Source organism: Chrysochloris asiatica, unplaced genomic scaffold (assembly GCF_000296735.1).
Source record: "Chrysochloris asiatica unplaced genomic scaffold, ChrAsi1.0 scaffold00172, whole genome shotgun sequence".
NCBI classification, from domain to species: domain Eukaryota; kingdom Metazoa; phylum Chordata; class Mammalia; order Afrosoricida; family Chrysochloridae; genus Chrysochloris; species Chrysochloris asiatica.
In genome coordinates, this window is record NW_006408690.1 from 4,119,527 (window position 1) to 4,134,344 (window position 14,818).

The 14,818-nt window shown below is 37.6% G+C and overlaps 1 protein-coding gene across 3 annotated transcripts in view; it reads left to right on the forward strand.

Moving 5' to 3' along the window:
* The window catches only part of LOC102841647 (ras-related protein Rab-18-like), a 49,134-nt gene extending 34,316 nt beyond the window's left edge, over nt 1–14,818 (forward strand). The window contains exons 4-7 of one of the 3 annotated variants that reach the window (XM_006871676.1): nt 6,106–6,178; nt 7,913–8,031; nt 8,106–8,172; nt 14,535–14,818. In XM_006871676.1, the coding sequence (XP_006871738.1) occupies nt 6,106–6,178; nt 7,913–8,031; nt 8,106–8,172; nt 14,535–14,710 (435 nt within the window). In that variant the 3' untranslated portion in view covers nt 14,711–14,818. The remainder of the gene's footprint in view (nt 1–6,105; nt 6,179–7,912; nt 8,032–8,105; nt 8,173–14,534) is intronic. The other 2 variants (XM_006871677.1, XM_006871678.1) reach the window with 2 other exon arrangements.

Consider the following 14,818-nt stretch of genomic DNA (forward strand, 5'->3'; position numbering starts at 1 on the left):
GGTCAGAGAAAAAGAGGAAGACCCCCAACGAGATGGATTGGCCAAGTGGCAGCATCGATGGACTCAAACGTGGCAACAATAGTGAGGTTGCCCCAGCATCAGGCAGTGTTTTGTTCTGCTGTGCATGAGGTCGCTATGGGTCGGTACCGACTCGATGGCACCTAACAGCAACAACAGTGGATGATATGTACATTGTTTTTAGTTTTTCACAAACAATATCAATGCTTTGATAAATACTCTTATTTATACATTTGTATGCATTTGTCTGTTACTTTTGTGGAAAAATTCCAGTATCTTTTAATTCCATTTTCCATCAACTTTTTGAAGCCCCCTTGCATATTCCTATATGTAGAATGTGAAGATGTCGCATTAATATACACCAAAAAGTCTTAAAAGATCAGTTTACACTTCCATCAGTTTTATTTTCTGATTAATTTTCTACATCTCACTTTGCACTGTGTATTGACAGTCTATTGCTTCTCTGAATAACAAGCTAACTTTTTAATGCATTTCTTTAGATTAGTGATGATTTCTCTCCTGTTGTTTTTAAGTGAATTTTTTGTTTATATACTTTGTCCTTTTTATATTATCATTCATCTTTTCTTAAAAGTCTATATGAAAAAATATTAACTCTATTGTATGCTACATTTGTACTTTGTCATTTGTCTTTAAAATCTTGTTTAAGACTAGTATCTAGTCCCTGCATGATTTAAACTGCTACTCAGTGACTCCTCAGAAGATTGGTTTGGTGGTCTTCAGAAAAGTTAGCCACTGAAATGTTGATGGAGCATAATTCTCCTCCAACACACATGAAGTTACCATCAGTTGACATTAGCTTGATGGCAAGTGATTTTTTGTTGTTGTTTAAGATGACGATATGTGTGAATATGGATGATGGACTCCTGGTCCAGTGTAGGATCATCACTGGACTTAGAACCAAAAAGTCAGCAGTTCAAACCCAACAGCCTTTTCGCAAACCTCACACAGGATTACTATGAGTGAGAACTGACTTGACGACAGTTAACAACAACAAATACATGAATATGTATGTGAATGTATATGTAGAATAGTACTTTGTCATATGTTATTTTTTCCTCTCCAGTTTGCCATTTGCCTTCGAATCTTGTTTAGGACGAAGGTGTCACACACGTAGGCAGAGAGAAACACATAGAGATAGAGCAGAGAGATGCTCTTGCCATGACAAGGCTTTAATGTTTGTATGGTCAGATCAGTGGCTTTTCTTCATTTTATCTAGGTTGCATAACACACTTAGGAACACATTCCCATCCCAAGGTTAGTATGCAAGTGGCTCCTGGCTTATGAATGAAGTCCGTTCCTAAGTGTGTCTTTAAGTCAAGTTTGTAAGGAAATAGAAACTAGTGCATAAAGGTGCAAGAAAAAAGGCTCAGTGTTACAGTAGGTTAAGCACTGGGCTGCCAACTGCATGGTGGGCAGTTCAAAGTCACCAGACTCGAGGGAGAAAGCTGAGGCTATCTGCCCCTGTAAAGATTAAGCGTTGGAAACGTTGTTAAGAAGCAGTGTTACTCTGTCCTGTAGTGTTGCAGAGTCAAAATCTAATGGTAGTGGGTTTGGTTTTATTTTTTAGTGCAAGAAAAGGCTAAAAGCCTTTCCGATGATATCACAGTGCACATGCAGCAAATGAAGGTGATTGTGATGAAGAATATTTTTTGAGTAGGGGTTGGTTCAGTAATTTCAAAGTTAGGGCAAAATTACGTAATGTTAAAGGGCAAGTAGACGTTGTCTCTAAGCTCCTAGCCTGGGACTGCCTATATATGATCCAGTTTACTGTGATTCTTCTATGGTTTTATTAGTGAACCCACTTTGAAGCTTCTTCTATAATCAGTCATATAGAAAAATCAAACATAAGCCCTGTCCCCACTGCCTTCTAGAAGTGCATATAGCTCATGGTCTGTCATCTCTAAAGCTTTTTCTTCTATTGTCTTTTTGTACAACCTTCCCTCCCATTCCTACATTCTATTATTTAGCTTTTGTAGTTTCTTTCTAGTCCTTGGTTTATCACTTTCTATCTTTTAATAATCCCTTCTCTCCTCCCATCAGAAGATAAAACCATAGGATAAAGACAAAAAGCTCTAGTTAAAAAATATTATATTTCTTTCATTTACCACATACTGCTGTTTTGAAAACAAACACATGTAAAAATCTAGCTTTTGAGTGTTTTGGCACTTATAATTATTATAGCCATGAACCAACAACTATGGTGGAGGTTTATTTTGCCCAACTAATCACACCTCCTTAAACATTTTTAAAGTTAATCCAAAGCTGTCAAGACTCCAAACTCTGGCCTAATATTCATATATTGTTGTTGTTAAGTGCTGTCGAGTCATAGCAACCCTGTATAGGATTTCCAAGGAGTAGCTGGTGGGTTTGAATCTCTAACATTGTGGTTCGAAGTCCAGTGCTGATTCTATAGCACCACACGAGAACTCCAGTATCCATACCGGAATTTCAATATTCACACCCACAAAGCACTTAAATCCAGAAAGGCTAATGTTTTAAAAATAAAGATTTGATGATAAGTTTAATGTTAAAATATTCATGAGTTAGTTTTACAGTTTAATATTCATATGTAAAGTGCGAAACTCATGAATATTTTAACATTAAAAATTCTTAACTTGTCTTTATTTTTAAAACATTAGGCTTTCTGGATTTAAGTGATTTGTGTGTGTGTGTGTATGTGTGTTGATCTCAATGAAGAACCAAACTCATAGCTGGCAAGTTGATTTCTGACTCACAGTGACCCTATAGGACCGAGTAGAACTGCTCCATGAGTTTTCTGAGACTGTAAATCTTTACCGAAGCAGATTGCCTTGTCTTTCTCCTCCTGAGCATGGTGGATTTGAACCGCTGACCCTTTGATTAGCAGCCAGACTTTTACCACTGCGCCACCAGTGCTCCTCAGTGAAGAACAGGGGAAACAAAATTCATACTTTGTGACTTTCTGCTATCTCTTGTTAAACTGTTAAGCACCATTGAGTTGATTCTTTACTAACTCTAGAAACTAGTTTATTAAAGTTATGGACACAGTTTCATTATGAAATAAGTAGGATGATTTTTTTTTTTCTTTCATAACAAAAAGTCTCGAGACTGAAATATTTTATGTTTGTTTGGTCCTTGGCCCAAACTGTTGTATAAGAATGGAAATGTTTTAAATTAAAAGTACGTATGAAAAACAGCTAATCCTTAAAATTGCAAATTTACTATCCGCAAACTGAGTCTTATCTTTTTCAGTAGTGACTTTTCCTCCTCTGTCACTCTTTTTCAACAAAAAAGAAGTCTGTAGCATTCAAAGTTAAATGCTTAAATAAAATCCAGCAAATGGCATACCATTGCTCTAAGGGTGATTCTGACTCATGGCAGTGTGCCGGGGCTGAGTACCACCAGCCCTGTCTTCCAATGTACCTCTCTCTGTGTGGACCCAAAACCTTCAAGCTTCTGCTTAGCCCTTTGCACAACTCAGGAACTTTAGGCTGTCTCATGGGATCTACATTATAATCTGCTTCAGAAGCACATACACTTCACTTTGGTCAGGATTTATATTATTGTTCATAAAAGGTTAAATAAAATATCTGTATTGATTAATTTAAAATACCCAAACCTGATAACTTTGAGAATGAGAGTTTATTGTAAAAAGAGAAATTTTGTTTTTAGCTCTTAAATTTATCTGTTTATAAAACTTAATTTTAATTTTGCTGTTTTATCACGTTAACATGGTGGGACGGGAGGTGGTATTGTATCTGTACTGTGCGGATATTGGTGAGGATCTGAAAGCAAGGAAGTGTAGATATTTTACATTTATATGAATTTGTCTGTGGAAGGGTGGTGAATGTGCAAAGTTATTAACATTTATTTTCCTTTTAAGTTTCTCTTCTGGGGCTGTGCATTAACTCCTTTCTACCTATTGATAGTGTCTTAAAGCTCCTTTGGTCCCCCCCCCCCCCCATTACTGTTTTAAAATCCTTTGAAATTTTGAAGCCTACTTTATCTAAAGGAGCTTGTTCCATAGCTAATCCTAGATGTATAACCTTGAAATTGGTCACTCAGTAGAAGTTTGACATGCCTTTAGACTCTTCTTCAGGTGACTTTACATTAGCAGACTGTAAACTCTATATAAAAGGACCAGATAGCATGTATTTAGGTCACTTTACAGTGATTCCTGTCACAACTACTCAGCTTCTCTGTAGTGTAAAAGTAACCATGTTGTTCTGTGCTATTATGTCGGTTTTGCTGTTATGACCTAGTCGACCCTGTCTAGGGTTTCTGAGGAGCAGCCTAGTGGGTTTGAAGCACAGATCTTGCATTATCCTGCAGCATCACACCAGGACTCCAAAAGTAACCATAGCAACACAAAATCAAATGGGCCTGTAACTTTATTTAATAGTTGTTGCATAGTGAAAGAGGTGGTCTGTGAGCTGTGGTATCAGTTTGGCAACCACTGTTTTAGGAAATTGTTGTTATTAAAATGTGCTGTAAAGTTGGTTCTGACTCACAGCGACTGTATACGGTTTCTGAAGGAGTCCTGGTAGTGTAGTAGGTTGCACGTTGGGCTTCTGATTGCAAGGACAGTTCAGATTCACCAGCAGCTTCTTGGGAGAAAGATGGGGCTTTCTGCTCCCGTAAAGATTTTCAGCCTCGGAAAGCCTGTACAAGGTCACCATGAGTTAGAACCAACTTGACAGCACAGCTCCACCACCATAGGATTTCTGAGGAGCAGCTGGTAGGTTTGAACCACTGACCTTGTGGTTAGCAGTCCAGTGCTTAACCTGCAGTGCCACACCAAGATCCCTTATTATAAGTTGATAGAGGATGATAGAGAAGGAACCAGGCTCAGAAGTAGAAGCTTGTTTGTAAAAATTTATTCCCCCAGCAAACCTTAGCAGCTAACCTGAGTCAAGAATTGCTCTAGGCAGTGTGATTAAGCCCATGAAGTTCCTTCCTGTCCTCTTGAAATTACATTTCCTAGCTAGTACACATCTTTAGTTGTTCATCAATCCTTGTATTAGTTAGAAACACTATATAACAAGTAGTATGAGTCCTGGTAAGGAGCTCTGGTAGCGTAGTGGTTACGAATCGGGCTGCGAACCTTAAGGTCAGTGGTTCGAAACTACCAGCCGCTCTGCGGGAGAAAGATGAGGCTTTCTACTCCCGTAAAGATTTACACCCTCGGAAACCCTGTACAGGGTCGCTATGGGTCGGAACCGACTCGACGGCACTTAACAACAACAAATGGTGCTGTAGGATAATGCACCTGACTGAAATGTCAACTTGAGCCACAAGGTTCGTAGTTCAAATTCAACAGCCGCGCCTTGGAAACACTGTATAGGGTCGCTATGAGTTGGAACCGACTTGATGGCACTTAACAACAACAACAGGTTGGCTTTATGTAATTTCCTAAAAGAAGATACATAAAAAACACTGTGTAAAAAGTTAGAAAGACCAACTTAAAGTAAGATATCCCTGTAGTTCTAAGTTAGTGGTTATAATTTCAAGTTAATGGTTATCAAACTGAACTATACATTAGAGTCACCTGCAATGATTTGAAAAACTATCACATCTAAGTCAATTAAATAAAAATATATGGGAGTACTGTATGTGCCAATGGAATGAACTTCACATTTGATAAAAATCTTACATCTAAAATGGTAGAAAACTTTTATTTGGGTGCCTTTTTCTAGAGATGAGATTGTTGTTGTTGTTGTTATGTGCTGTGGAGTCAGTTCTGACTCATAGTGACCCTGTACAGGGTTTCCGAGGCTGTAAGTCTTTACAGGAGCAGAAAGCCTCATCTTTCTCCCACGGGACAGCTGGTAATTTCAAACTGCTGACCTTGTGGTTCGCAGCCCAATTTGTAACCACTACGCTACCAGAGCGCCTTAGAGATGAGATGAGTGTTTATTAATTTTATTTAATGAAATATTTGTCAGTTAAAGAAATTCTAGGTTTCAAGTGAACTTGCGCATTGATTTTTTTTAATAATGCCATTTGATTTTCTCCTCTAAAATGCTATGTTAAAATACTGTTAATTTTACTTTGCTTTATTTAATAATAGTTGATTGTCACTTTTAGGATACTGCTGGTCAAGAGAGGTTCAGAACATTAACTCCCAGCTATTATAGAGGTGCTCAGGGTGTTATATTAGGTAAGTGTGTATTTTAATACTTTAAAAAAAGATGTCTGTTAATTATAAATTATAGGAATTTCCAGTTTTTATAGTCTGTAAGTCAATAAGTTTTTCTTTTTCTTTTTAGGGCTTCTATTATATTGCTTAGGAGTCCTGGTGTGGCACTGTGGGATAAAGCACTGGATCACAAGATTGGTTTGAACCCCAAGTTCAGCGGTTCAAACTCACCAGCCACTTCTCGGAAACCCTATACAGCGTCACTATGAATTGGAACCAACTCAACAGCACTTAACAACAACAAACAACATTATGTAGCTTAAGGTTATATTAACCTCACTTAATACTGTTGTTAAGTGCAAGTGAGTTGGTTCAGACTCATAGCGACACTGTTTCCAAGGACCAGCTGGTGGGTTTGAACTGCTGACCCTGTGGTTCAAAGTCCAGTGCTGATCCTACAGCCCCAAACCAGGAGTACTCATTTAATGTTGTTGTTGTTGTTAGGTGCCATTGAGTTGGTACCGACTCATAGCAACCCTATGCACAACAGAACGAAGAAGCATTGCCTGATGCTGCGCCAACCTCACAGTTGTTGCCACGCTTGAGCCCATTGTTGCTGCCATTTTGCCAGTCCATCTCGCTGGGGGTCTTCCTCCTTTTCTCTGACCCTCCACTTTACTGAACATGATATCCTTCTCCAGTGACTGGTCCCTCTTGACAATATGTCCAAAGTATGAGAGACGAAGTTTGGACATCCTGACCTCCAAGGAGCACTCTGGCTGCACCACAGATCTGTTTATTCTTTTGGCAGCCCATGACACTTTCAATATTCTCCAGTACCATAACTCAAAAGCATCAATTCTTCTACGGTCTTCCTTATTCATAACATTTAATAATAATGAATGTTAAGACTTACTTAACATGCTGCCTAGCAATTAAAAAATAAAGATTAAACTAAGTTATTTCATTTAAAAGCACATGTTGATGAAGTAGAATCTGTCTTATGAAAAAACAGCACTTAACACTATTGGCTTATAATCAAACAAAATTTCAAAACCAAATGTGGATTCTCCGTGTAGTTTGTTGACAAATGTTGTCCTTAATATTCACAGGGAGCTGTTGATTAATTGTAGGCATGAATGCTTTTTATATCATGATGTATGCATCTTTGGTTGCATTTTTGTTAACGTGACAGTGACTCTTATTTTCATTCCGCATCTTTTAAGTTTAGAAAACACTTTAAAAAGTTCTTTATTAACCAACATGATATACGATATAAGTGATAACAGGAGGACAGTAAAAATCCCATCTATACGTATTTTTTCAAAGTTGAAAATTCTGGTCCTTGAAAGAAATAAGCAAAGAGGGCCATAAATGTTTAAATTCCCCCCAAATTCTTTGTTTTTTGGCTTTATATGCAAGTCTAAGCACTTTTTTGTACAACCTATTTTTTCATTATGAATGAGGACAGCTGTTATTTTGCTTAAATTAATTTTCAGGTATCACACAATATATTTTCATTTATCTCAGAACATCTGCTAATAAAATTGAAGTGTTTGTGGTATATGATTTTTTTTTTTTTCTTCTAACATACTTGATTATTGCACCTGAGTCATAGACACTGATTGTTAAGCATAGCAAAAATACAGATTGCCCATATGGTAATTTTAGCTCTTACTGCACTTCAGAAATTTAGTATCATTGCTTCTTACTTTTATTGCTTACTTAATAAACAACTCTTCCTTTTTATTTCAGTTTATGATGTCACAAGAAGAGACACCTTTGTTAAGCTGGATAATTGGTTAAATGAATTGGAAACATACTGCACGAGAAATGACATAGTAAACATGCTAGTTGGAAACAAAATTGATAAGGTAAGAAGGCAGACACGTGGCATTTGGGCCCAATATTTTAATAGTTTGTCTTAATCTTTGCATTTATCTTTTAGGAAAATCGTGAAGTTGATAGAAATGAAGGCCTGAAATTTGCACGAAAGCATTCCATGTTATTTATAGGTAGGTGTGTGGAGATTATTCTTCCCTTGTTAATGGAGAATTTTAAAATGGAATTTCTGCCACAATTATCTTTTTATGAAACTTAAGGTATATTTGTTGAGTCTTTTGCTATAAAATTTGTTGAGTCTTTTACTGTAAAATTTCACTTTAGTATCAGGCTCTTTATTTTTTATTCTATAAAAATAAAATAGGACAACATTATGTGAAGTCAGATAAAACACAATCAAATAATGCCTATCAAGATTTAACAGCATTCATTAAGAACCTGGCACAGGCAAACTCCCAAGCCCACTGCCGTCAAGTCATTTCTGACTTGTGGATTCTCTTATAGTCTCTCAATGCTAAAATGGTGCTTTGCTGGTCCAGGTGCTTAGTAGCAACAACATAAGTATTAGAAATGCTTAACCTCAGGCCCTTCCCCACATTTTCTGAATTAGAACCTACATTTGAAAAGATCTTCATGTGATTCATATACATGTTAATGTCTTAGAAGTATTGTAGAACCAAACTAGTTGTTGTTAGGTGCCATCAAGTCCAATTTATAGTGACCCTTTGCACAACAGAACGAACACTGCCCAGTACTGGGCCAACCTCCCAATTGTTGCCTCACTTGAGCCCATTGATGCTGCCACTTTGCCAGTCCATCTTGTTGGGGGTCTTCCTCTCCTTTTCTGACCCTCCGCCTTACCAAATATTATAATCCTACTCCAACAACTGGTCCTTCCTGACAACATGTCTGAAGTATGAGAGATGAAGTCTGGCCATCCTAGCCTCCAAGGAGCACTCTGTCCATACTCCTTCCAACACAGATCCGTTTGTTCTTTTGGTAGCCCATGGCACTTTCAGTATTCTCCTCCAACACTGTAACTCAAAAGCATCAGTTCTTCTACGATCTTCCTTATTCACTGTCTAACTTTCGCATGCATATGTTGTTGTTAAGTGCCTTTGAGTTGATTCTGACCCATAGCAACCCTGTATAGGGATTTCGAGGCGTGACTAGTGAGCTTGAACCACCAACCTTGCAGTTCAAATGGCGTTGCAGTCTGGCGCATTAACCCACAGTTAAGTATTGAAAATACCATGGCTTGGGTCATGCGTACCTTAGTCCTCAAGCTGACATCTTTATTCTTCAACACTTAAAAAAAGGTCTTTTACAGCAGATTTGCCTGATGCAATACATTGTGTGATTTCTTGGCTGCTGCTTCCATGAGTGTTGATGGTTGATCCAAGAAAAATGAAGTCTTTGACAACTTCATTCTTTTCTCTGTTGATAAGAATGTTGTTTATTGGCCCAGTGGTAAGGATTTTTGTTTTCTTTACATTGAGATTCAATCCATACCAAAGGCTATGATCTTCATCAGTAAATGTTTTAAGTCCTCTTCACTTTTAGCAAGCAAGGTTGTATTATCTGCATATCTCAGGTTGTAAATGAGTCTTCCTCCAATCCTGACGCCATGTTTTTCTTCATATAACCCAGTTTCTCAGAGTATTTGCTCAGCATACAGTTGAATAAGTATGGTGAAAGAATACAACCCTGTCACACACCTTTCTTAATTTTAAACCGTTAAGTGTTCCCATGTTCTGTTTGAACAGCTGCCTCTTGGTCCAGGTACAGATTCCTCATGAGCACAATTAAGTGTTCTGGAATACTCATACTTCGCAACGTTGTCCATAGCTTGTCATGATCCACACAATCGAAGGCCTTTGTATTTCAATAAAGCACCAGTAAACATCTTTCTGATATTCTCTGCTTTCAGCCAAGATCCATCTGATGTCATTCCACATCCTCTTCTAAATCTGGCTTGAATCTCTGGAAGTTCTGTGTCAGTATATGGTTGCAGCAAAGTATGAGCCAAATTTGGGTGTGTCTTCTAAATAAAACCTTTTATTGTAGCTCAGCCATGCCTATTTGCCTATTTATCTATGGCTGCTTTTATGCTACAGAGGTAGGGTTCAAAAGTTGTGCCTGTATGTCTGCAATGCCTAAGATACTTACTGACTAGCCCTTTACAGAGTAAGTTTGCTAATCCTGGTCTAAATCAAGACAAGGCCAGCTTGTGCAGTGGTTAAAGCACTCAACTGCTAACCAAAAGGTTGGTGGTTTGAAGCTGTCTTCTACTCTGAGGGAGAAAGATGTGTCAGTCTGCTTTTGTAAAGATTTATAGCCTTGGAAACCCTAACAGGCAGTTCTGCTTTGTCCTATAGGGGCATTATGAGTCAGAGTCTAATCTCTGGCAGTGGGTTTGGTTTTGGGTTTTTATCTAGAATAGTAGACGTAATTAGAATCATTTGGGGTGCCTTAAAACTTACAGGTCCCTGGGCTTTATTGTAAGAAGCCCTGGTGGTGTAGTGGTTAAAGCATTGGACTGCTAACCAAAAGGTTAGCAGTTAGAATCCACCAGCTACTCGGTGGTAGAAAGATGAGACATTCTGCTTCCAAAATAAAGAATTACAACCTCGGAAACCCTGTAGGATCACTGTGAATTGGAATTGACTCAAATGCAGTGGGTTTTGATTTTGGTGGGCCTTATTGTAGATAAGAAATAGAGCCTACAAGAGGATATATGAAAGGACCCTAGTTCAGTAAAAGGAATTGAGAGAGCCTCATTTATAGGTAGGAAAAGGGAAGGGAGTTTTAGAAAGGAATTTAAGTGTTGCTGCTAATGAGTACGTGATGGGTGTCCATTTCTATACATTGTTTGTTTAATAATAACTTAGTGAACACTGAAGCTGTAAAATAAACAAAATGGACAAACTCCTTGTCCTTATACAGCTTGCATTCTAGTAGGGGAGACTACTAGACTATAAGTGGTTTCTATGAATGGGTAAAAATAAAATTATAAATTTAGAGAGAATAACCAGTGGTGGGAGGCAATTATGGAAGTTCTTCGAGGCAATATCATTTCATCTGTCATGGGAGGAAGATAAAGAGGAAGATCATCTCAGGCCAAGAAATTAAATATTCTCTGAGATAGGAACCAGCTTAGTGTGTTTAAACAAACAGGATAAAAGCTTGTGTGCTGGAGCATGATATGAGGGGTCTTCAAAAAGTTTGGAAAAATGGAATTTAAAGATAATGCAATTTTTCGATGAACTTTTTGGAGTTCCTTTGTAATGTGTTGCTGGGATGGGTAGTGATAGTAGGAGGTGAGATTAGAAAAGGATGTGGAGTAAAGAGGTGGATTTTAGTCTTAAGTGTGGTGGAAAGAAGAGTGTTAGTGATGATGTAATCTGATATTCTTTGAAAAGATCATTTGTGTAGAAATGGGTTATAAGAAGAGGAAACAAGTGGCTAGTTATTCTCTTGCATTGGTCCAGATAATTGATGTTGGTAATTTTGACTAAGGTAGCAGTAGTGAGTGGTGGAAAGTTAGCAGAAAAAGTTGACAAGAAGATATGTTGGTAGATTGAATGTGGAAGATAAGAAATAGCATTCACAGATAAATTGGGTTTTGGCATGAGTAACTAGGTGAACTGTGCTGCCAATAGCTGGGATGATGAAGACTGAATGAGCTAAGAGCAGGTTTGGGTAGGATAATTGGGAATCAGGAATTCTGTTTAGAGATAAGAATGAGCTGCCTTTCATATATTCAGTAGACACTCTGATCATTGGCATTTAAGATTGTAGGATTGGAGCAGTCACTTCAGGAAAGAATGTAGATAGTTAAGAAGTCAGTAGAAAGATGAAGCACCAACAAATAAGACTGTGAATGACATGCTAGTGAGATGGAGAATTACGAGGAGTGTTTTGTGTCCTGGGAGTTAAAGTGAACTAAGTATACTTAAGAAAAGGGGAGGCTGTCAGCAATGTTAACTCCTACAAGAGGACAAATAAGGTAAAGCCTTCCTCACAATAACTAACAACATGAGATCAAAAGGGCAGCATGACTGCAGAGAGGCTGAAAAATTTGTTGGTGGGATTATTAGATACTTTGCCAGATTACTTCTGCTTTTCTCAGCCTAAAACTAAAAATTAAGCTGAGGTGGAAGAGTTGTTTTTTTGTTTGTTTTTTTTTTTTCAGTTAATTTTTATTCTGAGTGAAGGTTTACAGAGCCAGATCATCAGTTTTACATTAGACAAATCATACATTTCATTTCACCTTGATTACAATCCCCTCAGTGTAACATCACTTATCCCACTTCCTCCCTGTGTTTCTTCTTTCCATTCCTCCTTCTTTCCCCACCCTTCTGATTTTTGTCCTTCTTTGAGCTGCCCCTTTGATCTTGAATGGTTGACCATTCCATGGTATATGTACCTCCCTAGGGTTGTTCCTTCTGTATACCTATCTAGAACTTAGCTTGAAATTGTGCTATGAGGTGAATTCAGTTACAGACCTAAACCATAGGGTTCTACCAGTCTCTCTCTGACAGTAAAGCATGTTCTTTTATTGTTTGTAAGTTTTGTTCCATATTTTCTCCCATTTTATCCAGGACCTTGATCCCTTTCAGAGCAGTTGGCATTGACAACTGGGCATCACCTAGTTCTTCTCTCCTCAGGGTTGTGGAGATTGATGTTCATGTAGTCCATTTGTCCATTGGACTAATTGTTTCCAAACATCTGAAGTTTTCCTTATTCTTCCTTCATCCAGACAGGGAGAAAGCAGCACCTTAGATAGTAGCTCATGAGCTTTTTTTTTTTTTTTCTTCATTTATTATGTTTATTGATTATGGGATTTCAAATGCTAAAAGGAATGTTAAATCACTGCTTCTGGAGTAAAACTAAAAGCACACACATCCTCCATGATTCTTTACATATTGAAGACATGTCTTTATGTACAGTAAATATCTTTCTAGTATTCTTTATTTTCAACCAACATTCACCTGATCTCACATCCTCTCCTGAATCTGGCTTGAATTTCTATCAATTCCCTATTGCTGCAACTGTTTTTGAATTGTCTTCTGCAAAATTTTACTTGCATGTGATTTTAATGTTTTAAATTTACATGAGACAAATTTAAATTTAAAAATTAAAAAAATTAGAACAGTATGTGTTCAATGTTGTTTGCATTTCATTGGGTCACTCTTATTTGAAATAGGCACAAATATGGCTCTCTTCCAATTGATTGGTTGGTAAAGTAGTTGTCTTCCAAATTTCTTGGCATAGACAAGTGATTGCCTCCAACATTTTATCAATGTGTTGTGAGATTTCTGTTTGACTTGGTTTTCACCAATGCCTTAAGTGCAGCTTGGGCTTTTTCCTTCAGTTCAATCCAGTTCAATCAGTTGTTGATCATATGCTATAACCTCTTGAAATGCCTGAACACCTGCCAATTCTTCTTCTTTTTTTTTTTTTACTTTTATTATGTATTGAGTGAAGGCTTACAGTTTTATATTCAGGAAATCATTGTAATAATTAAAATCCCTTCCAAGTACACACCCTTAGCCAGCAGTATTTGCCTCTATTGCCCCCCCTTTTTTTTTTAATGTACACATACCACATTGAAAATACATATTCCTTTAAATGTCCAAAGGTTACATTTTGCAAGTCAGCCTCCTGCCTGCAGACACATCATGAGCTTTTAAGAACCCGGTGCTCACTTCTCACCAAAGTAGGATGTAGATTATCTTTGTGGACTATATTATGCCAGTTGACCATGGTGTCTCCTGAGATTATGGGCTGGAATCCTTAGGCCTATCAAGGTGTTTGGTTGAGATAGAGAAGTTTTGAGATGAAGTAATCAAATAGCCGTCTCATAGAATGAAAAAAAAAAAAATGTAATTCACTAGAAAAATGCAATCCTGAGTGTGCTGTTGAGTTTCATGAGCATTAAATTTAAAATGGAAGCAGTCTCAGTCTCATGGTTTTAGGTTATTTTGTCCAGCCACATGCTTTGCAGCAGTCACAGAATAACTAGATTAATGGTTTAAGTTAGAGCCTCAATTCTCTTAGTCTAAAATGACAGAAATATCTTTCTGGGGATACTTTTAAGAATTAACTGAAAATTAAAACTTTTGGCACTTAGCATAATATTTGAATACAGTTCCATTATAGAAAATTGGAGCTTACATATCAATATTTAATATGATTAAAATAGCTCTGTTTTAAAAGCTGGGGACATTTACTAATGATAAACCTTTGGAGTCCTGGTGTGCTGTGGGTTAATGTGCTGGACTACAAGGTTGGTTTGAACTGCAAGGTTTGGCGGGTCAAGCTCACTAGCCACTCCTCAGAAACCCTATACAGGGTCGCTATGGGTCTGAAACAGTTTGATGGCACTTAACAACAACAAACCTGTGGAGAGAAATTGTCAATTTGGCTCTTGATAAATTTATGCCGTTATAATTTCCCATTTTAAAAAAACACACAGGACTATGGGGCTGGGAAAGACTATATATCATAACAGTTTTTCCTTGAATTTCAGAGGCAAGTGCAAAAACCTGTGATGGTGTACAATGTGCCTTTGAGGAACTCGTTGAAAAGATCATCCAGACCCCTGGACTATGGGAAAGTGAGAACCAGAATAAAGGAGTAAAACTGTTGGACAGAGAAGAAGGCCATGGAGGAGGAGCGTGTGGTGGTTACTGTTCTGTGCTATAAACTCTGGGAAATTCCATCTCTGCCATAGTTGATCAGATAATGACATCTTTCTGTATATAAACTCTTTAACTGCTATTTTAGGGACCTTGCAGTTTGCACATATTTGTT